The sequence below is a fragment of the Meleagris gallopavo genome, chromosome 7 (assembly GCF_905368555.1).
Source record: "Meleagris gallopavo chromosome 7, MGAL_WU_HG_1.1, whole genome shotgun sequence".
Taxonomy (NCBI): domain Eukaryota; kingdom Metazoa; phylum Chordata; class Aves; order Galliformes; family Phasianidae; genus Meleagris; species Meleagris gallopavo.
Genome location: NC_139410.1, coordinates 13,475,615 through 13,503,082, shown reverse-complemented (window position 1 = coordinate 13,503,082; position 27,468 = coordinate 13,475,615). Strand labels below are relative to the sequence as shown.

Here is a 27,468-nt window from a genome sequence, read left to right as displayed (position 1 = left end):
GGTTGGCCAGAGCAGAGGGAAGTGAGGTTGGGTGCAGGCTGCACGAGGTCCCATCAGGCTTGGTGGGAGCAGAGATGAATGTGGAACCTCTTCTGGGCACAGCTGGGCTGCAGGGCTCATTCCAAGACATCCAGCAAAGGTAAGCGCCTGTGTGCTCCGCTTGTGCTGCCTCTCACAGAAAGATGTTCTGGTGTTTGAACGAAGCAAAGCTAAGGAGGGCTTTGTCGCATCCATGCTGTCACCTTTCCATTTGAGCAAACTCATTATATAAGGCCTCAGTGTTACCTTCCAGTTCTGGCTGAGGCAACACTATGCTTTGCTGGAGGGCAGCAATTTTTGTGTATTTGTGTAGCAGTCTCTTCTGCCTGTGAAACCATAAGCACCAGCTTCGTAGTAGGGTTGACACCAGTGCTGACATCTGACAAACACTGTAGGGCTGAGTATGTTTTAATCATAATACTGGATGATATTTCCAATACTGATTTGTTAAACACCATCTCCCTCCCTGTGGCAGACATGGGAAAGAATCATTATTCATGCAGGTTAGATAGTACAATTCTATGACTTCCTGCACAGTCCACGTACTTACATTTCCAGATATTTTAAGGAAGCTAACAAGAAGAACTTTCATGTTGCATGCAGCATGGTTGCATGAACAAGTGTCTGTGACAGTTTTTTGTTTTGACTTTCGATTTCCATTAGATGCCAGTGGCAGTGACATGGAACAGCAATCCAGTGCAGATGATCTTTAACATGTTTTCACATGTCTCTTGGAAACAGCTGGTGTCAGTGATGCAACAAAGCAAGGTCCAACTTTGGCTGGAAAAATTATTTTGGCCAGTTTAAGAAAGCAGAATAGAAAAGGAAAAAGCAACAACAAATATGATGGAAATCTTGAGAGTTGTTCGGTGCATTGAGTTCCCAGCTCAGGGTTTGATGTTTTACACTTTTGATCCTTTTGCCCAGTCTCCACCGAAACAAGATGATCTAAGTTGACAGACAACAGCCTCTGAGAGCATGGAGGTAGGAACAGTGTTTTCTTCTGCAACAGAGTTCAGGTAAAAATTCATAAACAATAGATTTTTACTACTATTACCACACATTTCTAGTATTCAGTATACTTAACTTGAGGATGTTTTATTGCATGGTTATTTTGTCTCATATTAAGAATTCAGCTACACAGTATTATTTTTCCCTTGTTTTGGTGAATTGACTTCTAAAGGGACATAAAAAGTGGGTTGCAACATGCTCCAGACTCAAAGTTTTGTAATAAACCCACAACTAGGATAGAACAATAGAACAAAGAGAATAATAATAGCAATGAGCCAGCCTTTATGGTACCCTTATAAGAAAGAAATGACAAAAGTACCTGTCCTGCCAAAAACGTCAGAAGCTTTTAAGAAACAGTAAACCTAGTTGTGTACCAGTGCTTGATTCTGTTCCGTGGCTTTTACTATATCTTCTGTTTGCTTACAGTGTGTAGGCTCACCTGGAAGAAAGAAAAAGTGTTATTAAGAACTTGAGTGAGGAAGTGAAAGAAATTTATAACATCTGCAGAGCTCTAGACAGGCAGTAATGTCTTTCCCCTTTCTTTTACTAAGGTTACAGTGAGGGTTCATTCACAGTTTTCTTTAACTGTTTTCTCAGCATAGAAAGTACTGGATTTAATTGACTAATTGTGGCTTATCTAAAGTGCAAAAGATAGAGTGAAAGCAATAGACTAACCATGAAACAAAAATGCAACAATGTGAGTGTTAATGAAGTGTTTGTTTGTGTTTTTTTTAAACTTCTAATTTATTGAAAAAATCGCAAATCACTCTTAGCAGAGCTGTGCAGTTTAAATGCTCTTCAATGTAGGCAACCAAAATAGGCACAAATTGCTCTCAGACAGTGGAAGATGCCAAATGTCAAGTTTTGAAAGTTTAATTAATTCAATCAGATAGGGAATGTGACACGTAGCAGCACAAGTAGATTTCAAACTTGGTGATACAGTACAACTGTCAAACCTTCAATCATTACACAGAGCTCCTGCTTAAGCTGTTCCTTGAATAAGCACTGCTGGAAAAATTGTAAACTGATTAAGGATAGTAGACATGGGGGGGAACGCAGCAAAAATTTCAGAGTTATATACTTAGCTTTAACTAATGGATGGAGTGATCCCACTAATACTGACTTAAAAATGTGAAAAAGGAAAGATACGTAAGTATCAAAAGCAGAGAAACTGAGTTGAGAGAAGGGGAAAAGTTTAGAAATAAAAATGAACATGGGGAAAACTTTTGAAAGACAAAAACAAAGGTATAAGCAGCTAGAAATGAAAGCAGATTATGTGTGATTTGAAAGGGAAGCTTCAAATCACTGAAAGACAGTGAGTTGAAGCTGAAGAAGAGGCTCAGAGTTTAGAAAGGAAAGAGAGTTCATGACCATGAACATGAGGAAAGAAAAAAAAATAAAAATGAATAGCCCTGGTGTGTTATTGCTGTGGGCTTGTGCAGCTTTACCACGGGTGTCTGCTGAAGGCTCTGCATGCTCACTGCAATACACTATGCTTGACAGTCCTCTACTGTCACCAGGGATGACTTTACCCATATCCTGCTTTACTACAGATTTATTGTCCCCTTTTACATTCTGATACTAAGGATTAATGTGGCTATCATCATGAGTGAAAAGTTAAAAGTGTGCCAACTAGCCATTATAAAATCATTGAAACATGAAGTTGTTTAATTAAACATAAGCAGTTTTTAAAATTAATGCTCCAATAAATCACCCAGGAGAAAACGAAAACCACCACTTAAATAAAATCACCTTCTAACAGTTCCACTTAATCTTGTAACATGCAATTAAACGATAGTGAGACTGAGGAAGGGGAGCAGTGCTGTGGAAGAAGATGCAGCAGTTCTCTCTTTGCTCTGACTGGGACACAAGGAAACAGACCTTGGTATAATGTGGTGGTAAATAACTGAGAAAGAGGAGTGATGCAAGGAGTGGAAAGAAGTGCTTTTTCTCTTTTTTTTTCCAAGGTGTGTTCATACTGCCCAGATAAATGTACAAAGAAAACTTAAAAGATGTGTATGCTCCCTTTTACTTTTCAACAGCTTGCAAGTGAAGCTGTTGAAAATACCTGCCCTTATTTTATAAAGTGGCCTGACTGGGTCTGCTGACCATTAAGACAGGTATAGAAGTGAGAAGTGGGGACGCAGTGCTGTGCAGGGAAAGATCCTACTGGGCTAAACACTGCTGTATCATGCGCAGCTCTCCCTTCTGGTCATCTCAACCACAACTTGTTTGTGAAGATGAGGAAGGGCACAGAAGTTATTTGCTCCTATCTGACGTTCATATGTTGACAGTAAGAAATGCCAGAGCCAACTCACAGGTTTTAGGTTGCTAAATAGAAAAGCACTTGTTGCACCATATGGAGGAGTAACAGATGAGAGAAGTAAGATAACATTTAAGATTAATCATGGTTTCTGGACACAGCTGAATCTAGATTGAATACAGATACATGGTGTCTTTTTGCCTTTAATTCTTCAGTTCCTGGTGTCTGCAGTGAGGTACCTTCCCTCTTTGCCAACAGTCTGTTCTCATTCTACATGCATTTACTTTTGCACGTAAGCATACATTGCTGAATTTCTTATTTTGCAGTTATACTCTTCTTGATCACTCTATTATTTCTCCCCAGCCTCTCTTTACTCCCAGGGAGAAAATTCTTTATGGGAAAGCACACATTGTTTATTATGATGACACAGTACATCCTATTTCATACTTCCTTTGAGACTTAAAAATTTATATAAAGATTGGAGAGGACACATGCACTATTGTTTTCCTTTGGTGTGTCCTATTCCATACACAAAGAATATCTTATCCTTACACTTCCACCTTCTGGATGATGCTGGATGCTAAGAATAAACATGTTGCATTCCTAATGCTCACACTGACAAGCAGTCACTGCCCATCAGGCATCATGCACTCCAACTATTGCAGAACATTATTTTAATCTTAACTATTTTTATAGTCTGAATTAGTGAATAATATCACCTTAAAGTTGCAATATCCATTTACTTTTTAAGTCTTATTTTTACTTTAAGAAGATGTTCTAAATAAAATATTAAAAAAAACATTTCCCATATGTCAACTCAAGGCATTTCTCACTTGATTCTACAACTAAAAAAAGCCTAAATTGTAGAATTAATTCAGTATTTTTCCATTGGAAAAATATAAGTTCAATGAAATCCTGTTTCTCATATAGTGAGAAGTACATTCCACGCAGGAAAACCAGCAGCAATTTGAGTTCTGATACAAATTGAGCATATATAAAGGTTTCCCTGAGGTTCCCTGTTTGTACCTCATAAGGGATTTTAATATGCCATTGATTTTTGAAAAATACATAGTAAGTGGGAAGTACTGTATTCTGGATGCTACTCATGAATGGCTGATTCTCCAATCCAGTAGAATTCAACAACTGCAGTATTAGACACCAACCTCCACACACACTGCAGCCGAGAAAAATCATGCAAAGCCACCAGTGTTATGCTCATTTAGACAACAACGACAGTTCAAGAAAAGTCCTTCCACTTACAAGAATAAGAAATCATTTCACTAACATAAAAGAAATATGAAACATTTTAATCTGAGGATTCCCTTTGGTATTGGATATTGCCAGCTATTTCAATACTGAGCTCCTGCTTTGTCTTTCTTTTCTTTTGCTGCAACATGGTGGCACTATTGCTGCAGAGGTACTTAGAGCTGCTGCTGAACCTCAGTCTTAATTCATTTTGTCTCACTACAAAGCATAGGTCCTGGTCTGTAAGTCTGCTGCCCCAGCCTCTGGCAGCATGTTGGTTTAACTGCAGGTACAAGAGCCCACATATGTCAATGAAACAGCAAAATGGCTGCCCTTCTGTCCTTAGAAAAGAAAGTCTGAAGAATATGACGACATAGTCTCTCTGTAAATCATTTCAAAAGACCGGAAAGTATTCAAAATAGTTTCCTATGACAGATTTAAATTTGGATAAATAGAGAAAATGCAAGAACGAAATGTTATTAAAGTGTAAATCAAGCAATTCAATGAAATAAAAACAGAACATAAATGACATGGCGACCAACCACTAAAACCCTGCAGTGGCAGAAAGCTCAGTGGAGATGGACAAGGGCAACGTAACATCAAATATCTTTAGATAAGTAAATCTGATATCAAGCATTACACCCTCAGCACATAGAATATCTAAAAGAACACATTCAGAGAGTGTTCAGCTCAAACATTAATATGCAACAGAAACCAGTCAAAACATCAAGCTCTCCACTTCCCTGTGATTTCTCTCTACTGGAATATGAACACAAAGAAGGAGATGGCTAAGAGCAAATTCAACATACTGCAGAGAACAGAAGTTTCACAGAAACAGATGTTACAAAATATGACAACAAAAGGCCTACAAATATCAGATGCCTTTTAAAACCAAAACCTAAAACCTAATCAATGTCCTTTTTCTATGCATTGTAGTACTCAAATATCTGCAACAGTGTAAATAAAAAAACAACTCTCCAGGAAAAGGAGAAATCCTGCCTCATCTTGCAGTTTTCTGGCTGGTGGAACTAGGAATTACTTACGATAGATTCCACAAAAGAATTCATGAAACTAAAAAATATCTTTCAGACTTAAGTTGGTTGACCAAGGATGCACAAGTCCACCAGAAAGAATTAAAAAAAAAGTGCAAGATGCGAAGAACTGGGAACACAGACATTCTCCAAACAACAGTATCATTCCCTACGATGACTACATTCATTAACAAACTACAGCTGATGAATAGTTTCCAAACTATGTTTAAGAATTTGCTATAGCTGGGCACACGTTCTGTTAACAGCATGAGCAGCAGCCCCTAATTCTCATTCTCACTAGGAGGAAAAGGCATGGCTTACAGAAAAGGGCAGTCTGGAGAAAAATCCTTCCTTTTTGGAAAAAAAATCCTTTTGTGCAGATGATTACAATTTTCCAGTAGAGATGTTAAGTTTCTGTAGAGAAATGTACATTATTATACCGAAACCTTTTGTGGCTATCAGCTACAAAATCTGCTATGGCTCAGGTGTAAGCTGGAGGATCGCACTAAGTGGATGCCAGCACACAGCTCAACCCCTGATGCTGCCTTGGAAAATAATACACCAGTTCTGCTACTGTGTGACTGATAACTTGATGCATTATGTCTCCAGATTTATCACTCCTTCCATGACTTGCTATCATCCCACAGCTTAGGTACTGTTGCCTCTTTAGTGATGCAAAGGGTGAGTGATATCCCTGTAAAAGCTCTGGTTTTTCATTCAGGACATTACCAAAACTATTTATATCCGTAAAAATGTCAGCTAAACCACAAATGTCTTTGTAGCTTCAAAGACAACAGACACAGGTTTTTCTATTGTACTCTACACTTAGGAGTGGGGAAATTTTTCTAGGGCACATAAGTTTCAAAATGAGCATTAATAGAAAAAAAAATGGTACAAAAAATACATATCAAAGACAAAAATATCAATTGCTAGATGTATGGGAACTGCTGAGTCACAGCCTGAATCACTGATTGAGCACCTGGGGAAAGGACCTGGTCAGCCCTGGGTTGCACAGGTGAAGACAATTCAGCTGTGTGAATCCCTCCTTGATGAAGCTTTCCCCTGTGAACTTGGAATCTTCTGACACGGGTGAGCAATCTTCTTCCCTTCCCTTATAGCACCTTTCAATTGTGTTGGTCCTTCCATCATCACACCTTCGTTGTAATGCTTTTCCCATTGTATTGATCTGTCCAATTGCTACACTAGACAACTTCAAATGCTGTGGAATTAATTTTTGTGCAAATGTTTTGATTTAGAACCCTAAATTAACCATCTGTTATTGCTGATGGAAAAAAAAAATAATAATCTGTCAACAAAAGCATGAAAGCACTGAAATCGGTGGATGTTGGACTCCAGAATGAATAAGTGGGAGTTCTCCATAAAAGGAAGTGTTCAGAGATATGCCAAGTCATATACTTGTGTCTAGTCTAAGTCTTATAAGCATTTAACATCGCTGCTCACACATTGCCATACTTCTGGCACAATACTGCAAGGCTCACTGTTAACTAAGCATTAATGAGCTTAGCATTATTGGAAGAAAGGGAAACAATACCATTATATGCCTTAATTATTCCTATTACCCTAATATCTCGAACATACTGTAACAATAAAATATTCAGACCATATGAAGATAATATAAAAATGCACACTGGTTTCTCTTACTTCCATAAAACCTATTCATATCGCTTGGGCATCTTGAACTGATAATGTCATATAATGAACATATACCAAATCATAACCACCTTGTGATAAAAATACATGCATTCTAAAAATATATATATATATTCTGACATCATATGAATGTTTTGGTTTCTCTGCCTGTACAGCAGATTACAATCAGGAGACTGATTTTTCTTGAGAGGATGACCCAGTCCCATGCCTACTACTGTTGCAAATCACATCTATGTAAACTGATCAGAGTTAATTCCAAATTCACATTATATTTAGTACAACAGAAATGGTTTACAACATCACAGTCATATGAAGTGCCTCAGTTAAGGGTTTGCATTTTAATTGCACAAGAGAAATTACCTATAGTAACAGCAAAAGTTAAATAGTCCTGTTTTGGAAGTTTACCTGATTCTCCAGTAACAAAGTGCTATTTAACTGCAAACACATATCTTTAAATTTCTTTAAAATCATTCTTCTATTCAACTAGAAGTTTTAGTATTTCATGTAAAGGACTTTCTACTAGATACCAAATAACTAATATATGAAGATGATATTTGCTTATATCAATTGTCCTTACTTGATGGGTTTAGGACACTTTTGCTTCTACACACTCCTGAAGAAACTCTCTTACAACACTTTGTTTTAATATTTTACCACTGTCGAAGTTAGACAGGGAGATACCAGACACTGCTGCAGCTTCACCCTGGACAGCTTCATTAGATTGACTGGTGCTTTGTCATGAAGTATTACCATTCAGTGGGTCTGTATTCTGTGTTTCTTGCTGGGCATCGGTGAGATCTTTCTGGTTCGGATCAGAGTTAGTGCATTTTTCTGAGTTGGATTCATCACTCAGAGCAGTGTTGGAAGTGACTACTTGTAGGACGATGGGTCTGGGAGGACAGGCTGTACCATCGCTTCCCTGACTACTCTCATTTTGTCTGCTTCTTGTCTCTTCCTGTAACTGTGCATCTGTGGAATTTCTGCTCTGGTCTTTTTCCTGTTCATCAACATTTTTCACAAGTTCTTCTACAAAGAGGGAACAAAACATGCGAATTAGATATGAAGGATATGCCACAGTTGTTTGATTTCAGAGTAGTGACTGAGTTGCATATGGGAACACTGTGAGCATCAACTTTCTACACAAGGACAGGTGCACGGATGAGTTAAATATAGGTCAGATCCTGATTATGCTATTGCAACTGAACCATAGAGGTCAGACCAGAAAGTAGGCTGCTAACACGTACTTCTTGATCTGGAGGTAATATGAGCAGCAGCAACAAATACACTGTATGGTGAAGGGTGGGAACAGGAGAGCCTCATGCCGAAGCACCAGCTTACCATAATATGACTGGGAAGAGCAGATCTCACCAGTTCTGTAATGGAGAAGGGACATGGAGAGAAGCACCATTCCAGGAAGAGGGAGGCATCAGCACTGAAGGGAAGCCCTGAAGGGCGTTTGTCTCTCAGGTTGGAAAAGCCCAACATGGCAACTAGTAGCTTAAGCCAAAACACATTTCAGAGGTCTATATGCATGCAATCCATTTCTGCTGCCTCCATGGCTAGCAAAACATACAGAATGGGAAAGGAAAAAAATACGACAAAAAAATTGTGCTTCAGGGGTCAGCAGCACCAGGCAAAAAAAAAAAAAAAAAAAAAGGTGAGTGAAAGGAGACAGAAAATAGAGCAGCACAGGGAGGTCATACAAAGACAAACCAAAAAGATGAAGAAAACAGAGAATGGAAAATTCACATAGAGTGAACAGTCTGATTAAAAATAACCTATATTATACTTCCTGGCATCTTATAAGAAAAATCAAGAAATTGCAAATTTGAGAAATTTTGTGGTAGAACCACTACTCTTGTTATTAGAATCCATTTCATAAATTCAGATTTCAGAATCTGCATGATATTATAAAAGATACAAATTCCTCCAATTTAAAATGTGCAAGCATTGCAGGCTGAACAATACTTAAAGAAGCGTTTGGGATAAAGACATTGAGAAATAGGAAAAGGAGAGCTGAGGGGAGACGTTCCTGCTCTCTTCTAATATCCGAAAGGTGCTTCCAGTGAGAGCGGGATTGGTCTCTTCTCACTGGCGACAGGACAAGGGGAAATGGCCTTTAGTTGTGCCAGGGCAAGTTTAAGTTGGATATCAGGAAAAACTACTTTACAGAAAGGGTTGCTAAGCATTGCAATAGGCTCCCCAGGGAAGTGGTTGAGTCGCCATCCCTGAATGTATTAAAAAAACGTGTTTGGATGTGGTGCTTAGGGATATGATTTAGCATAGGGTTGTTAGTTAGAGTAGTTTGGTTAGGTCATGGTTGGACTTGATGATCTTTAAGGTCTTTTCTAACCTGAGCAATTCTATTCTACATACCTAAGGCTTTTGTCCCAAGAAACTGATTTATAAGCTATATTTGCTCCCATATGGCAGAGCTACAATAATCTTTCCTTAACTTTATAAGAAACCCAAGGAAATTTCATAATACAATTTTGGATGTTCAGTTGCATCAGTAAGTTGAGGAAAGGAAAGCTAAAATATAATTACATACACATACAGAAAAGGGAAGTCTGAAAAATGTAAGTTAAAATAATTCTTATATAAAAATATGTTAAAATTGTTTATATGTCAATTCATTTAGACTTTCTTGGAGATGTTTATTTTCTGTGCTCAGCATAAGCAAAAACTTGAGTAGGGTTTTCCTAAAGGTTTCTTTGAAGTGCCTTTGACTGTACCTTGACCTATCTCTAATATATTGATTAATCTAACAATGTTACTGATTTAGGTATTTGTTGTTAGAACTGTAGTATTAACTTAGCTCACTCTACAAGAGTTGGAACATAAATATTCAGCAGATTATAGAAGAGGCTCAGACAATGAGAGAATAACTATGATTCATGAGAGGCACTGCTGAGTTGATGCCACTAGTGTGAGAAAAGCAGATTGGCAGGAGGGCTGGACAGGAGCAGGGCAGAGCCTCTGGCTCCATCCGACCACTTTGGGGAGGGGACTTCACCCCGCACTGCATTTCTAGGAAGAGCAACTTCCTGCTCCTCCATGGGCACACCTTACTATGGCCAACCAGGGATGGAAATGGGGCATGATAAATGAATGAAGTAACCTAGCATTTGCAAGTTTAATAACGTTAGGTAACAGATCTGTCCAAAGCAGGTTAGAACATATCTGCTTATAACTTGTTATAAGCATTATATTCATTTAAGTCAACATTGTGGCCAGCAAGTATTATTTGCTCTCATTCAGATAAAGGCAGGCAGTGAACTCAGAGCAGGCATTAACATTGTTACACTTCTTGCTCTCTCCGTTCCAAATCTGGAAAAGTGCCTGGAGCCAGCATTATTTACACATTCTCAATGGTTTGGTTTTCTTTACAAGAACCCAAGTGCAATCATCAAAATTTCTTAATGTTCGTCTGTAAAACATTGCCTCTCCTAAAAGATCTGTTAGCAGTCAATCACACCCTTCTTTTTGGTACTTCTGTTCCAACTCCTGAACTCCTGCCATAAACCACTATCCTTCACAAGAAGAAACGACGTCATTTGATAAGTAAGCACCACACAAGTGGTGTGTTTCATTTCGTGTGTTTAGGCTGGGATGCTGGCAAAGTAATTTCCATGCTTTGTTTGGAAATCTGTCAGGAGCTGTGATCTAACAGCCAACTTCCAGAATAGCTGAAACATTCTGGTACTCAGTACTTCCTGATTTTGAGGGTTTTGTAGTTTTTGTTTGCTTGTTGTGTTAACCACTGAGGATGACTTCTCTACCCTTTTCACCAAATACTACTCTTCTTTCGTTAAGTCACTTTCTATTTTTGGCTTAAGTATCTGTAAAAGTGGGTTCTTTAAATCACAGGCCCTCCTTGGATTGCTTTACAGTTCTAGGGGAAAAGCAATCTTGGTAGCACGCTGATGTTTATAGCTACTGCTAAGTGCTGCTATACAGAACCAGTTCTCAAAGAAGGGCCAAAGGAGCTGGGAGGGAACAGAATTAGGACAGCTGACTCAAACTGTCCAAAGGGATATTCCATACCATATGGCACTGTGTGGAAGCAGTTCTGAAAGAGGTGGGAGTTCATCTCATTCTCTTCCACTGCTCAGGGGGCTAGCTGGGCATCAGTCAAGGAGTGGCAAGCAATTCCTTGTGCATCACTTTTTTACATATATACATATCATCATAACTGTTTACTAAGACAGAGAAAAGGAAAAGGAAAATGGTTTTTTTTTTTTTTTTTTTTTTTTCAACCCATGGGTTCTACTTCTTTTTCTTGATTCTCTCTCTATCCCTCTGGGAAGCAGGGGACTTAATGTACAACTGTGTGGTGCTGAGCCACCTGCCAGGTTAAATCACAATAATGTCACTTGGTGTTACAGACTCCCTTTGTATATTACCACAAACTATTTGATTTTGTGGATTGTTTTAATTGAAAAATCTAATTCAACAAAGCAGAAACAAAGGACTGGACCCAGGATAACATGGGAAGGAATGCCATCTTTCCAGATGATGCATTCTCACATCTGCCATTTTAAAGAGAGGAGAAAGAGAGCAGTAGTAAACACAAAAACCATGCAGAAAACAAGACTGGCCCTGATGTCTATGCTGCTCTTCAAAAAAATTTCCAGGATTTCCCAAACAACTGTGACTGGTTTCCTGTCCATTTCAAATCCAAGAGTAGAAGGCAGCAACCCACAGACTTATTTAGACACCAACTCCTTCAACTTTCACTTGCTCATATGCAGATTTCATCATAGCTATAGGAGTACGAAAAACTACTGCAAACCATGTAATCTGGTGGTGCCAGATGTCACAGCATTGCGACATGCAGAGAACATAACAAAAGGATTCATTAGCCATCAAAACTTTTTACTTAAGGACTTGGTTAGAAGTAAACCTCCACTTTTTAACTTCCCTTTTGCTGTCTAGCTGTAAGTACAGGAATTTTAATGCCAGAACTTTGGGGCTTGGGGGACAAAAGGGACACTCCATCCTCCACCTGCTAGAGGGGAAGGTTCCCTGAGCCATGTACAGAGGCAGGATGGCTCTGGTACATGACGTGGGGGATGTGCAGAAGGTTCTGCTTTGGGTTCAGTTACCATTCCTCACATGTGATTTGAGAGACATCACCAACACAAAGCATTTTCTGACCTTCCTGGCTCAGTCCATTTACTGCACCTACTCAGACTTCAGAAAAACCTCTTTTCCCCACTATTCTTAACACTAAGTTTGCTCAAAGACTGCTTTTGACTGAAGCATTTTAGCACTACAGTTAAAAATCACTGTCTCTGGTCGTAGCTGGAACTTCATTAGACCTCTGAATTTATTTTGTTCAACAGATTAAAACAGTCTATTAGAGTAGATTTCATGCACCAAACTGTCAGTCGATTTCCATGACTGTCACACACATCCTCCCACCACCCTAGCGGCTGCTAAATCACATTAACATGCCATCAGATTTTTGCATTTCAGCAGCTGTTACTCTCTTCTTATTAGGGAGTCTACAGAGATGATCTTGCAGTCAAAATGGAGCTAAACCTTGTGGTTATTGTGGCTGGAAGGATGCAGGATTAAAAGTGCCTGAGGGAAGCCTGCAGGTATGATCCAGAGGTCTTTCAGAAGAGGCATCTGTTTTCAAAGTTGCAGCCCAGGGAAAAAAAAAAATGCAAAATAATAATAATAAAAGCTAATAAACTGACCCATGCTGCAAAGATGCGAGCGGTTTTCTTTTTCCTTCAAATGAAGCACTGGGAACAATGAACAACAGTGCTGTTGTATTATCCTGCAGTGGAACATCTGCATGCTTTAGTGATGTGCCCATCCAACTGGCATCCGGACCCTTGGTCTGTATACCGCATTCTCTTCTTCTATTATATGATCTGGGTGAGTGCCCTAAGCTGTCTCTCCTTTTGCTCAACTGTAAAGTCAAGATCATTTGTTATGCTCCTAGTAGAACTGCACGACAGTTAAATGTTTCCAAACAAGTTGTCTCTTACTGACTTCTCATAGGTCAATAACTCTCAGACTCAAAGTTGACTTAGCAAGCATCTCCGATGAAACAGCCTCTCAGACTTATCTTTACTGTTATTTTGCTTTAACTATCACACTTTCAAATAGCAGCAGTTAACACCATTATGTGTTGAAAAAAAAAAAAAATCAGGGGATGGAATGGTTTCTTTATCATGGTGCTGTGTTGAACAAAGACAGATTATCTGGTGATTAGGGGTTTGGAATATTAATTAAACATCAAGGCTTTCAAATTAGAATCCCAGATGTTTGATCATTATGGTAATTCCCTGTTAACAAAACTCCCTGAAAGGCCGAGACACATTCCTCTAATTCTCCAGTGGTGAAAGGTTGAGGACCCTTAGGCTATAGAGCACTGAGCTCCTCTGCATCAATTATACAAGACAAGGTTTGTTTTTGTTTTTTTTTTCTTTTCTTTTTCTTTTTTTAAGCAAAATGGAGCCATCTCTTTTTGAAAGCCTTCTGTTAAGGAAGCTCACAAACAGCTGCTAGGTAGATAAATGGTTTCCTTGCTAACACAGGCCCTCTCAAAATAAAGCACTTTACTCCTTGCACCAAGCTGCTTGCAAGTCAAGCAAGTCAAGTCAACAGTCTCACCAGGATCTTTTCAGGGAGGGGCAGCAGCAGCTGGACCTGCTGGGTCTCCCATCAAACACCACATCAGTGCATCCTGGTCTTCTACTTTAAGCACAGGAGTCAGATTATTTACCTCAAGCCTGCAGCATCTACAGTACTGCCTCCAAGCCAGAGCTGCACCTACAGCCTTATCCTGCTAAGGTGAGAAGCTGAAGGAAATGCAATTCCTGCTCAGGAAATCATAAGGATCGTTGCTAGCTTTTATTTGTTTTTATACATCTGTACCACCATACATTGTAGAGACAACTCTTCTCCTGAGTCTGTGGACTAACCTAGTGGTCTGGTAACAGCACCTAGTAACTGCAAACCTACAGACAAGAATGCAGATTGTTGTTGTAAAAGAATGAATACTATTAGTCCCAGGCCACTCAAAGTGTTTGGAGGTATACGTTAACAGCCAGCCTACCTACCAGGCATGCTGTCCCTCAGGCACATCACCCTCTCAACAACCTCAACTCATTGTGGTTTGTAATAAGTTATCTATTTAGGAATAACTCTAGCAACAACAACATTTCTTTTACCTAGCAGTAATGTACTTGTATTTCTTCCCACAGTAGGTGCTCCTACTGACATAAGAGTAAAATACAGATTCATACATATGCCCAGAGCAGCCTAATAACTTCTCAGCAAGCAACAAAGTCAGAGAAACTGACAGAAGATCCAGACAAAATAGGACAAATAGCCCCAATTTCAAGATGTCACATAATTGACTTAGAAACTTAGTTAAACTTAAGTGCAAGCTGACAGAAATTTCAAGTAGAAATTGTTCAAAAACACTTCATTGATTACTACATGTTAATTCTGCACACTTTGATTAAGAATTTTCAGCTTTAATAGAGTACAGCCTCAGAGCAGGTATACTGTTAATCCTGACCAACTGGGGAAGATTCCTTCCACAGTTACGTGACAAAGAACACACATACTACCTTAGGTACTGCTCTATAGATGCTGCTTACATTTCCTTACTGAAAAATTCTTTTATTCTTTTCCAGCAACCCTTTGTGCCCATACATGGAGTAAAAGTAATAGTTTGCAAAAACATAAATGGAAAATAACTTCCACAAACCTCCCATAGCTTTTATTTTTAAAAAACACAGAGCCTATGTACTGTACCATGATGGAAAGCACAGCAAAGCAGCAAGGTCCCAGGCTGCAGCAAGTGAGGATTTGCTCAAATGCAACAGCCATCAGCACAAAAATAAAGAAGCTGCTTACCTTCAGAAGGCTTCAGGTATACAAGGATATCCAGTGAGATACCCTTGCCTCCACTGCCAACCTTTAAATGAGGTCTGGGAAGGGGTGGATCCTGGCTACACCCCTTCTAGCCGAGCAGGGTCACTGCATACACCTGAGCTCCCCTGGGTTGGCCCTGCCTTCCCACCAGGTGCTCAATCACTGGTTCAGACCCTGATGTAACATTTCTGCTACAGTACAAACAAAATAGAAGTCTGTGCTCAAAAGTTTGGGTTTTTTTTGCTATTGTAGGGATATCTAACCTAGAACCTAAGCAAGAAATCTGGATATCTTCATGCTTTTCTAGCCTCTACAAGTTATTTCACTAACTCATCAGTTTTTTCTAATGAACGCTCTACTGTAATTCCGTAATTCTGGTCAGGAAATACCTAAACATACTTCCTCAGATGATGGAGGAAAAGAAGAGGATCTTGAATGTTAACAGCTCTGTTTCTCACAGTAGAAAATGTCTGACTTCTTGGATTTGGATCTTGCTGGGACTCATAACAATACTGACTGTATGGAGAAACAATCGCTTACTCCATCAAAACTGTCCTGCACCTGAAGAAGGCACTGCAGGAATACTTTGTGGCAGACACTGAGTGCCGTGCTCTCTGTGAGGGGCCCTGTGACTATGAAGGTTACAACTACCTGGAGTACAACGCAGACCTGTTCCAGGCCATGACAGATCACTATATGCAGGTGCTGAGCTGCAAGCAGGGCTGTGTCACAGAGCTCGCCTCGCAGCCTGGCCGGGAGAAGCCCCTGGAGGATTTCCTGCCCTCAATTTCAAGTACTTGCAGTTTGCCTATTACAACAATGGGAATTATGAAAAAGCAATTGAATGCATCAAAACATACTTGCTCTTCTTCCCAAATGATGAGGTGATGAACCAGAATTTGGCCTACTGCAGGACAGTATCGCTTAAACCTCTTGCTGTGAGAAGCTCTGTCTTTTCAATGGCTGTCAATGGTCCAGGCTTACATGACTGAATCTATTAGTAATTTATAGAGAAGTACAAAGCAATGGAAAGGAAGGAGGAATTATCTTTTTAATAGAGCTGTACCCCTCCATAACAATACACCAGAATCCTGATGTACCAAAATCAAAATGGCTGGCTAGCAGTAGATACAAAAGAAGCTTGCTCTTAGTTTTCTCTTACCAAGAATATTCATTTGCAATCTAGCACTACGTGAGATTTTAGCAATGCCTTCAAGAGAAAAAGCTGCTGCTGTGGATGATGGTATGAAAGACAAGGCTGGCACTGAGTACCGGTATACCATTCCCTGCAGTCAGTGTGAGATCACATACAGTGAGACAAGTCCCAGCACTGAAACACTGTACCGAAATGTGCCAGGTGCTTACTTAGAAACAGAACAGACTGTGAAGATAATATGTTCCCAAATGGCATTCAACTAACATGGATCAAGGTGTTCACCCAATAATTATCACAAATCATTGTACTTAGATGACTGCATGCCCAGACAATTTTCAGGTATGGCTCATAAACAAAGACCCATGATGTAGGTTTGGCTTTACTAACTATCAGCTGGAAATTAAGAGTCATTTTCAGCCTTGTTTGGGTCTAATACATTCTGAGATTGATCAAAACTTTCCTTTCACTGGGTCATTTAAATAATTGCCTACATCATAATCCCAAGAAGCCTGCAATACTGAATTTTGTTCCACACAGTGTGGAACAAATAGCATTTGTAATGGAAAATATATCTTCCACATTTTTTAAGAAACATGGTAGTACATAATACTTTGAACTACTGATTTTGGCATTTAAGGTGGATGTCATTATCAGTTACGATTAAAAGTGCAAAAATGCACATTTCTAAACCAGCCTTCTAAGGATTAGCTGAGCAATACAGGGCCTTATTGCACAGGTTGTATGATTTCCCCTCATCCCCTGACTACTTACATCTCCTTACCTTATATGCAGGGCCACCTAAACAGACATGAAATAAAATACATGAACACAACTGTTTTTGCAGGTTGAGGGAAATTCAAAAACAAAATTAGGAGAGGTCTTAGAAAGTAATCTATGAAAACTTCTTCTTACTATATCATACCTTCTACTGCTAATTCCTTCCATCTTTCTTTGTTTGCTTGAATTATCTGCATCAAGTTGTCCCTAAAGCTTCTTAGGTCTACAGTTGCTAGGGAATTTTCTGTGTGAGCTGCTCCATCACTTGTTGTACTTCTAAAATTGTGTCGTCTTTGAGCATCAACGTTGCTTACTGCTCCCAAATTATTCTGGCTGCAGAAAGAAAAAAAAAATCCTAAACTACATACAAAATAGAGCATATTCAAAAATATATAAGCAGTTCATTTAAACCAAATTATTTAGGACCTGCATGTAATCACTATGTAGAGATGAGTGTCTTCACCAAAGGATGTCTAAGATACGAGATATTTCCAGAACTCATGAAGTTGTAACCTGAGAATTATTCTTGCCAACCTTTTTCCAGGAAATCTTTGAGGAAAAAAAAAAATCAAAGTGACAGCTGAAAATACATTACTTGAATGTTGGATCCTGAAAGAATGTTTATGGAGTTATTTTGGAGCAGCTTCTTAGTTACGTTTTTAAACAGTGAATGGTATCTGGGGACTCACAGGAAAGATACATGATTGTTAATTGTTGTGCCATTTTAAAAAAGCAAGACATGACAGGATATGGACATAAATGCATTTAGTTCCAGCTGAAAATTCTCTTCATGTTATATGGCTTTGTAGTAAAAGCAGGATGGAGTGGCAATAAAATGCAACCCTTCTAAACAATATGAAAGCAAAATACTAAGAACTATTATTATATTAACATTAATAAGAAAAAAATGGCTTTAGTCACTACTCAAATACTACTGAAGCTATTCTACAAGTAAGATAAGGTACAGGAACAAACTAATTATTTAAATGTGAATATGCAGATACATGTCCAGGTGTAGTAACTTTCTTCTCTATTTTCATTTCCTTTTTTTCTTTTCTTTTTTTTTTTTTTAATGAAAAAAGAATCAAACTTATTTCTGCTTTTTCACAGGTAATCACATTGACCCATGACTGTTTTGTAGACACCTTTCTTCATGATGCAAAAATGAAAAGCTTGATAGACAAAAATCAACCAAATAAAAAAAAAACAACAAGCATCTCATTTAGAGTGCATTTAAATTTCACAAATGGAATATAAGCAGAGTCAATATAAAGTAATACTAGAATGGGAAAGTGAAGAAGGAAAGTGACCTATAGCAGCTTTATCAGGCAGTGTAGTGGTAGGAAAAGGTATTGGCTCTAAATTAAAAGAAAGAGGGTTTAAGTTACATATGAAGAAGGAATTCTTTACTCGGAAGGAGGTGGGCACTGAAACAAGTTGTCCAAAGAAGCCTCCATCCTTGAAGACATTCAAGGTCAGGTTACATGGGGCTTTGAGCAACCCTGTATACTGCAAAGTGTTTCTGCCCATAGCATGAAGGTTGGAGATGGATGATCCTTAAGGTCCCTTCCAAGTAAAACTATTCTACGATTCTATGAATATACAACAAAAGAAAAAACAGCTTCAGAAAAGAACCGAAGATGTTTTCACCACCTCCACTTCCAATTGTCTGTCAAAAATCAAAGAACTGTCAAAATTTTACTGAAAAAGGCTTAAGAGAACAAAGATAACAAAGATAATAAAGAAAGAAAATGCTGGTTTTAGGTATGTGGTAGAAAAAGAACCCATATTTTATGTATGCATTCTGTTCTTTACTGTGGTTTTGCCTTTTCAAGTGCAAGCTCATCCACAATCAATGGAAGAGTAACATACTGCAAATACAAGATAGTACCACATGATGGCAACACTGTATAGCTGTTCATATTACTTGTCCAACTGATGAAAGTACTAAGATAATTCTGAGAAGAACATTACGTTAATTTTGCCAGTTCAAAAAATAAGCAGTGTATTCATACCCGGGTGTCCCAAATGCAGAACTTTCAGATTTTGATGCTTCCTCTATAAGAGGCATAACAATTTTCTCCATTGAGTCCGTAAGAAGAGAAAACGTTGGTTCTACTATGAAATCAATGAAACCTAAAGGGGAATTAAAAAGAAAAAGTCAGATTTTACATTTTCACAGCTCTCATTGCTCAAAATAAATACTTGATATCAAACTGATTTTATTATTGTAGTACTGATTCAATATATTAGATATCATTCATTTAATTAAGGAAAAAATGCAAAACTAAACAGAAAAACAAAACAACAACAAAAAACAACAACTAGTGAATCTGTGCAGATATAACTAGACAATAATTATAGCTTTTCATTTCTTTTTCTTGTAAATTTTATGTACTGCAGAACACACCTACCATTTTAAAGTGAATATTAATTACCGAATAGAAGGGAAATAAAGCTGAGCCGAGAGGATAGAACTCATACTACCTCCTTTATCATACACAGTTTCTTGCCAAGGAGTTAATACTTCAAAATGCTGTTTATTATTCTGTGGAGGTAAAGTGTTATCTCATAGTATGTAGGAGTGTTCTGTCAAATCAGTGAAGAGAACAAGTAATATCCCTAGGAGACAGCATTCATCCCACAGTTCTGAGATGTCAGCTCTGAACAATGTCTTTTACATTTTAAAGTGCTTGTCAAGGTATGGAATGACATAGAGAGAGAATGAAGCATTATTCTCTACTGAGCACTTAAGAGGAGAAGAAAAAAAAAAAAAAAGTGGAAAAAAAAAAGCTAAAATGTGAACTAGCAATGGATTTCCAGGAGTATTCATAAAGCACAAAGGTGAGCAGTGGTGCTTCAGCCTAGGATCCAGCTTCCTTTTTACAGTGGGTACGATGCTTCAAATCCCGCTCAAACAGAATAAAGGATGCTCTGAGTGACAAGATCAGACAGGATGACATACTTCAATTCAAGGATTCACCTGTAGATTCTCTGCAGGAGCTCTGCACTCACTCACACAACAAGTACAGCTGTTAATACATATGGCTTCATATAATATGCATCTAGAGTATGCCCTTCTAACTAGCCCCAGTGATTTTTACCAATTTTTATTTCATTATTATTGCTGAAGAAAATGGAAGTAGAGATAGCTAAGACATGTATTTACAAAAATGGGAAAGAAGTTTGGCTATTGCTGACCAAAATGCAACTAAAATTGATGAAAATAGAATGCAGTGATCCTTGTCAGCCCAGGGAGGCTTGACTATGCCATGCCAGGTCTCTCAGATGCAATCCAGCCATCTGAGGTTTGAACTAGCCTTAGTTGAGCTGTATCTACAAAATGGTACCAGGCTTTTAGATTGTAGCACAGACAGACTTTCAGGTTCCTGAGCAAGAACCAACCTGTTTGAGGGCATGGTCTACTAAACTGTAAAAAGGAAACAGTATAAGATAGGCTCATGTCCAGTACTTTGGTAAACACCTCTGCTACCTAAAACCTCTCTGGCATCACACATGCTCAGTAACTTCATATTCTTTTGAGATGAGTGCATTGTGGCTTTAAGGGCAGTTCAGTGAACAAATGGATACAAATAAATACTTTCTGTATGATGGGATTTTTAACATTTAAAATTCATAATGGGTGTAGGAAAGGTCCGCATGATACTGCAAGCACGTACACAGGGAAGAAAAACACAACTTGCCATTACCTATTTGGGACTGAGCTACCAAAGTAGATTTGCGGTCACAGAGTGGGGAAAACTGAAGACCTAAAGCAGCCTCCTTGTCTCCCTGAAAACAACAATGTTTAATATTATAAGCACATACTTAATAGATGGAAAGAGAGACAAATCTAAATACTATGAGCATTTATTCAACAGGTTGTTTTCTTCACTTATATTCCTAAACAAAATTAAGCCATGGGCAAAAAATATATATATATATTCATTATTTACTTTTAGAATTTCAGGAAAAGTAAAAGTCAAAATTATGGCTTACGTTTGACTGTTTTTATATAAAGGAGCTTACTGCATCTGCCAATGAGATTTAACACTTGTCAAGAAGAAAAAAATATATCTTTTATACAAAGTACTTCAACATTTTCCATTTAGTTCTGCTGATCCCAGATGTGATGGGATTGGAGACATTTAGACATGCATGTAGTTGTATTGAAAGCACTAAGTGTTTCTTTCTATTACAGTGGTTTATCCAACGTGTGACATTTTTGTTAATGGATTTGTAAAGGTAAAGGGCATGACCTGACTTTAACTTATTCTCACTAGCAGGTATTGCTGTGCTGCTGAAGAAAGAAAAAAGAAGCACAGGCTCAATTTCATTAGCAGCATGACTTGTAGAAAACTACTTCTGAAAGTATTTAACAACTAACACCTAAAAAGGCTTCTTTTGTCATAACAGACTTGACAAACAGGGTAGTACTCTCGCCATTTTACAGCATGGTAGGCCAACCAATTTGCAAAGCTCAGAAAGGCAATCCAGTGATGCAGAAAGAATGAAGAGAGAGATCTTCCAAAGGAGGATATAATTTGTGTTGCTGGATAAACCTGGCTGAGAAAAAAAGTTGGTCTTTCAAGTAAAATGGTTCTACAAGTTACATTAGTCATGCAGACTGCTGTTTCATGATCATCCAGCAGGAAAAGTTGAGAACTATGAAATCACTTCAGACACAAAAACAGATTGTGTTTCATGTGAGATTTTTATCTCTATAGCCTTTACATTTTACAACCAACTATTCATATTAATTTGACTTCAGAACACAGAAGAATGCAGGTTCACATGAGCAGTGCCAATGGTATCTCCATGTAAATGTAGGAGCCAGATTGTGTTTCAACACAGAGTGGTTCTAACAATTTCAGTCATTGCTGAATATAGAATTTCTAAAGCAATACTAATTTTGCAATCTTCTCTTAACTGGATATTGAAAAAGAAAAAATTCCACACTTGTGAGGAATACATTTGACTTTTTTAGGTTTTCAAGTTGTTCTTTATCCAAATTATGAACTGCTTCAAAATTAAAGTAATAATTAATACTTAAATATAATAAATACTACGTCTTAAATTGTAATAACGGATACAGCATTGATACCTAAAATTGATAACTAGAATCTCAAGAGATTTAAAATCAAGATACAGAGTGAAATAAAATCTTCTCTCAGGTGAACTTTCACGCTTTTGGATTTATGCAGGCTGAGGGCATAATGCTATCAGAGTTGTAATGGTTCCTTGAGTGATTTGATCTACATATTCCTTAATTTTTAAGTTTTTGGGATGAGTGGGCATATTTATTTTTTGAACAAGTAACAGATTTTCCTAGGCGCAATAACACACTTGCAGTAGTTGTTTTTTAAATCAAAAAGTCTGGCTTTTTCCCTGAAGTTAACACTGGAACATTTTAATTATTAGCTGCAGTTAACAAAGTTTTTTGTCTAAGTGAATGTTTGCTTTTTGCTAGTGCTCACTACTTTGAAAGCTGCCTATTAAAACATTGTTTTCTTGGTGGTAGTTTCAAGCTCTGCTGCATTTTCCTGCAAAGCACTGGAAGTAGTTGAATTATTATTTTTAAAGAAAAGGAGGACTATATGTGTCATCTTGGCTGACACAGATCTGGAAACCCCAGAAATTTCCAATGCTTGTACTCAGATCAGTAGTGCAGAGGAGGCACAACCAAAACAGAGCATCTAGGAAGCAGAAGGCCTCCTGTGTCTGTGTCTGCACTGCAGTTCTATATCTAGTTACTTCATCACACTTCATAGGTGTTGGAACTACTCCATGCGTGTTGTTGTTCTTAGTCATACCTATAAAGGAATAGTCGATTTCTTACCTATTCCTCTACAGCCTACAAGCTGCACAGCCTTTCATATTTTACACTGTGCAGCTGCAAAAATACACATGTGGTGACTTGATTCTAATACTAGATGGCTACTCACATCTTCAGGCAGTTTATTTGTGATCCTGTTACTTCTTCTAATGATAGGATAGGGGAACAGCTAAAACATGAGCTGATCATAAGCACTCAAAGACCAGCGAAATACTATTTATTGCTAATGCTACATCCACTTGACTGGACATATTGCCTCACTGTCCAATGGGCTCTGTCTAGTCCATCTCTCTGCATCTAAACTGTTTTTACAGTTTGTTGTTTCTGACCTTTTCAAATAATACATATCTGTGGTAGTCTGCTCCTCCTTTTTCCTCTCAACTTCAAAATCCTCATTATTTCCATTTACAGAAATGGACACAAACTCATTACGCTACTCAGTATTTCCATAAAATGTAGTCCACCCATTGCATGGATTAATGAATCAACTCTCCACTCGGTCTCCCCCGTGCAAACCCGAGTGTCAAGGATGCCCTGATGCTCTCTGGTGAGAATGTATATAAAGAAACACTGAACTCAGCAAAAACCTTCTAGGGCAAATCAGCTAAATAATCTCACAGCTTAACTTACTGACTTGTTTATTCTCCGGTCTCTTTTTCCAGTGTGACCTATCTGATTTGAAAATGTCAATATATAGAATAATAATGACAGTCTAAATGAGTGAGAATTACAGTTTCATTATCTCACAAATACTCCTTTCAGCTATAGTATTTCCCCTTTGAAGAAAAGCTTTTTTCACTTGCTGAGGTAAGTCAGAAAATGTCAGCAGTGACATCAACACCTATTGGGCTTTCTCTTTGAATTCGGTATCTCACAGAAATGAAAAAACCTTCTTAAGACTGTATCTTCATTTTTGTTTAGGTTACATGGCCATAGGGTTTACAGGATGATTCTGTTTTTGTATTGGGTTGTTATAAAAGCAAAGCCTCCACAATGATGTTGTATATGCGTGGCAAGCATTGGCAAGAAATAGGAGGATTTTCTGAAATATGAAATGGAGATGGCATTTAGCATTCTTCACTGAACACGAATTCTTCCTAATTTCAAGTCCCTCTTTCTATCCTATCAGTGCTTCATTTTAACTCAAAGCATATATAATTCTGTCTACAGAATGAAAACAGCTTGACAAGTTATATTATTATCAAAAGAAAAAAGTGCTACAACACTTAGAATCAGCTGAAATAGATATGAAGCTATAACAATTTCATCTATTCACTCACAGAAAAGTTGAGTTAATGTCAGTGGTATGTATTAAGAGTAAGAAATATATACCGTTGACTATGCTCGTCAATCTCAGCCAACAATATCCTTGCTGGTAGACTTAGGAAAATACTTAATTGTGTAACATTTGCTTCTTGAAATAGTATATTAAAAGATTTTTTAAATGGCACCTGTCGAAAAAATTCTTCCATCAGGGCCATGGTCCACCGGTAGTGCAGTTCCCAGGATTTTGCTGGATGGCTTATGTCTGCTGCATGTAGAATCAAAGACATGGCTTTGGCTTTGTCTACCCTGTCAATTCAAGGACATGCTCCAATTATCTCAGAACAAAACCAACTATTTGAGTCTTTTCTTGTACATGAGCTCATTTAAATACTAGAGATAATGAACAGAATGGAAAATAACCTACCCCTCTGCCTGCTGTAGAGTATGCCGCATCGTTTTAATTTGTTGGAAATGACCCGACATATCCGTTGACAAGACCATCTCAATGACCAAGCTACGCAACTCCCTGAGAATAATTAAAAGCAAAATGACTGATTACAAACCATTTATTCTATGCATAGAACATTTCTTTAAGCAGTACTTGTTAATTTAAAACTTTCTTAACAACACTGTTGTTTTTATTACATTTTAAAAATCATTTAAAAAAATAGTTAATAACTTGACCATTGAATCATAAAGAGATTCTGTAGAAGCAATGTACTTCAAAAAACGCTCTCTGTAATTTTTTATTCCACATTCAATTATTTCAGAGTCACACTATTTTTTAATTCTTCTTTTCTACTGTATAAACTAAAACTGTCGCCCACTTAAAGTCTTTCCTTATTTTTCAGCAGTGAAATATTTAAAAAAGTCAGTCTCTGGGCTCACCATCACACAGAGGAATATATTGTTGTCTTTTATTATTGCCCTCATATCAGTGCACAGCAGGAACACTAAATACAGGAAGAAGACGGTGAAAACATTTAAAAGAGCAAGAAGTATTACATACAAAATGCTATTAACATTATGCTAACATACAAATATTACGTCCAACTATTCTTCAATTCAAAAATGCCTTAATGTCTATTACAAGAGTTAAAGCAAGTTCAGAATTTATAGTTTATCTGTATCCTGGTGTTTTGCACTGAGATATGGGCTTGGCCATATTAAATGGATATGAAAATAGTAAAATGTGAATCATGTGAGACAGTTTACAAATTCCTACTGTTAATCTTACTTGTCAAGTAACAATAATTGCACCTTGGATAAACCTCAGTGTCTACAATACTGCCACAGCATATTTAGTTCATTTAGTTTGTCAGTAATAACTAATGATTTGAAGAATTCTGTTTCTTTGATGTAGAGGGATTGTATGTAGGAGTCTACTTTATTTACAGGCTTTTAAAATGACCTATTGGGTATTACATGTAAGAGTGCCACTTATACATGTAAATAGAGGAGAATTCACCACATTAAATCTTTCTTGATGTAGCATAACTCTTCATGAGCACAATGCTAATCTTAAGGGTCTCTAAGTATCAATTACAACAGTAAAATTCTACTTAAATAACACTCATTGATCTTTAATAGTATATTCAATCTTTGATTTGATTAACAGTGCAGGTTTTTCAAAGGAACACATTTTAAAGAGAGAGTTTGGTGTTTTTTTAGGGCTATTAGAGTAGTTTTTATAATGAATTATCAACAGTGCTTCTGAGTTAAATTAATTGCATATTTAAGCTAATGCTCCTCATTGATTTTTGGGTATTTCTTTCTGACTTGCTTTGATGATAACTGGATAAAGACTCAACCCTCTCACTTCTACTCAAATAATATGCAGCCATAGCAACCTGGGTTTAGAAAATGTCTTACCTTATCTGACCTCATAATGAGAGACTAATTTATTTGTATCCCAACTGTTTCTCCTTCACATTGCTTTGAAACTGCACCTTTCAAACACAGCCAAACCCATAAATTAAAAAAAAAAAAGAAGAAGAAGAAGAAAAGCCTAACTGCATGAAAAGTGAGGGCTCAGCACTGTTAAATGCTGTTTCTTTGTAAAACTTAATTGAAGATAACTTCTATTCCTATGCAGATTTTCCTAGGAACTTTCCCTGTCTGAACTTTCTTCTAGTAGTAATTAGAAATAAGCCAGCACCACCAAGCAAGGCATGCAATCAACATGCTGCTTCTGGAAGATTCTCTCTGTCATGACAGATGACAAACTCACATTCATGCTTCTGAAAACTGAAGAAGGATAAAATAGTTTAGCACTGCCCTTCTCACGCACTTCACAATATTTCAGACCACTAAAACACTACATAATAGCAAAGGAGAGGCTCTCCGCCTACAGTCTGCAATTGTTTCCTGCCTGCACTCCCATTCTTATCAACAGAGAGACAGAAAATACAGAATTGGCAGGGAAACATTAAATACAGTTTTACTAGAGCCAAGAGAGCTCAGTCTACTAACACTGCACAAAAGATTACTCTTGGACTCAGACCATTCCAAAACTATCTCCATGGAGACTCTCAACTTCCATACTGAAGGAGAGAAAACATTGCCCACTCCCTTAAGCATCAGCAGCTGAAGGCATCATGACAAACACTGTTAGTGCTGCTAACACTACCACAGCAAAATGACACATAGGCACTGCCACCTTTACGTCTACTATCAGAAGTAGAATAGTTTTCATTTAAAGCACATAGCAAATTTTGGAGTTCACTGGTTTAGTGTATACAGTATCCATATGTCCTTTGTTGTCATCCTTTCTTAACTCTCCCATAACCATATGACCTATGGATGTTTATAAACAAGTAGTAGATGAAATATAGATAGACAAGAGACAAAGAGTGATACATTAGTTTCTCCAGAAAGTAGTCAACCAATAAACTGAAACTCATGTCACCAGGATTTGTTTGTGACAATGACATTTAGTCAGTTGGACACAGTTGGATCATTGAACTAAAACCTTAGGAACAGGTTAGGAAGTAGGAAACTGAAGACCTAAGGCTCATCTTGCAAATTATAGCAATTCTGCTTTCCTCAAACAGAATAATGCCAGGGCAAGTTATGAAAGAGAAGCAGTGCATTATGCATTGCACATACTGTACATTTTTGTCCATCTTTTTATATAATCAGACAATGTATCAATATATGCTCTATAACTGGAATGGTTTGAGACCTTAATATTGCCTGTTCACTTGTAATTGGTGGCTTGTAATTGGCAGCATTTCCCTGTTCAAACCCAAATCCTATGCTTTAAGCT

The 27,468-nt window shown here is 37.8% G+C and overlaps 1 protein-coding gene across 5 annotated transcripts in view; it reads right to left on the bottom strand.

Annotated features, from left to right (window-relative positions):
* Positions 1-1,369: 1,369 nt before the first annotated feature.
* Positions 1,370-27,468, bottom strand: part of PDE1A (phosphodiesterase 1A) — a 200,363-nt gene continuing 174,264 nt past the window's right edge. For 4 of the 5 annotated variants that reach the window (XM_085228207.1, XM_085228208.1, XM_085228211.1 and 1 more), the window contains 7 exons: positions 24,625-24,726; positions 24,386-24,506; positions 20,809-20,890; positions 19,114-19,234; positions 17,244-17,431; positions 8,011-8,286; positions 1,370-1,489 (listed from right to left, as the gene is read on the bottom strand). In XM_085228207.1, the coding sequence (XP_085084333.1) occupies positions 1,413-1,489; positions 8,011-8,286; positions 17,244-17,431; positions 19,114-19,234; positions 20,809-20,890; positions 24,386-24,506; positions 24,625-24,726 (967 nt within the window). In that variant the 3' untranslated portion in view covers positions 1,370-1,412. The remainder of the gene's footprint in view (positions 1,490-8,010; positions 8,287-17,243; positions 17,432-19,113; positions 19,235-20,808; positions 20,891-24,385; positions 24,507-24,624; positions 24,727-27,468) is intronic. The other variant, XM_085228210.1, reaches the window with a different exon arrangement.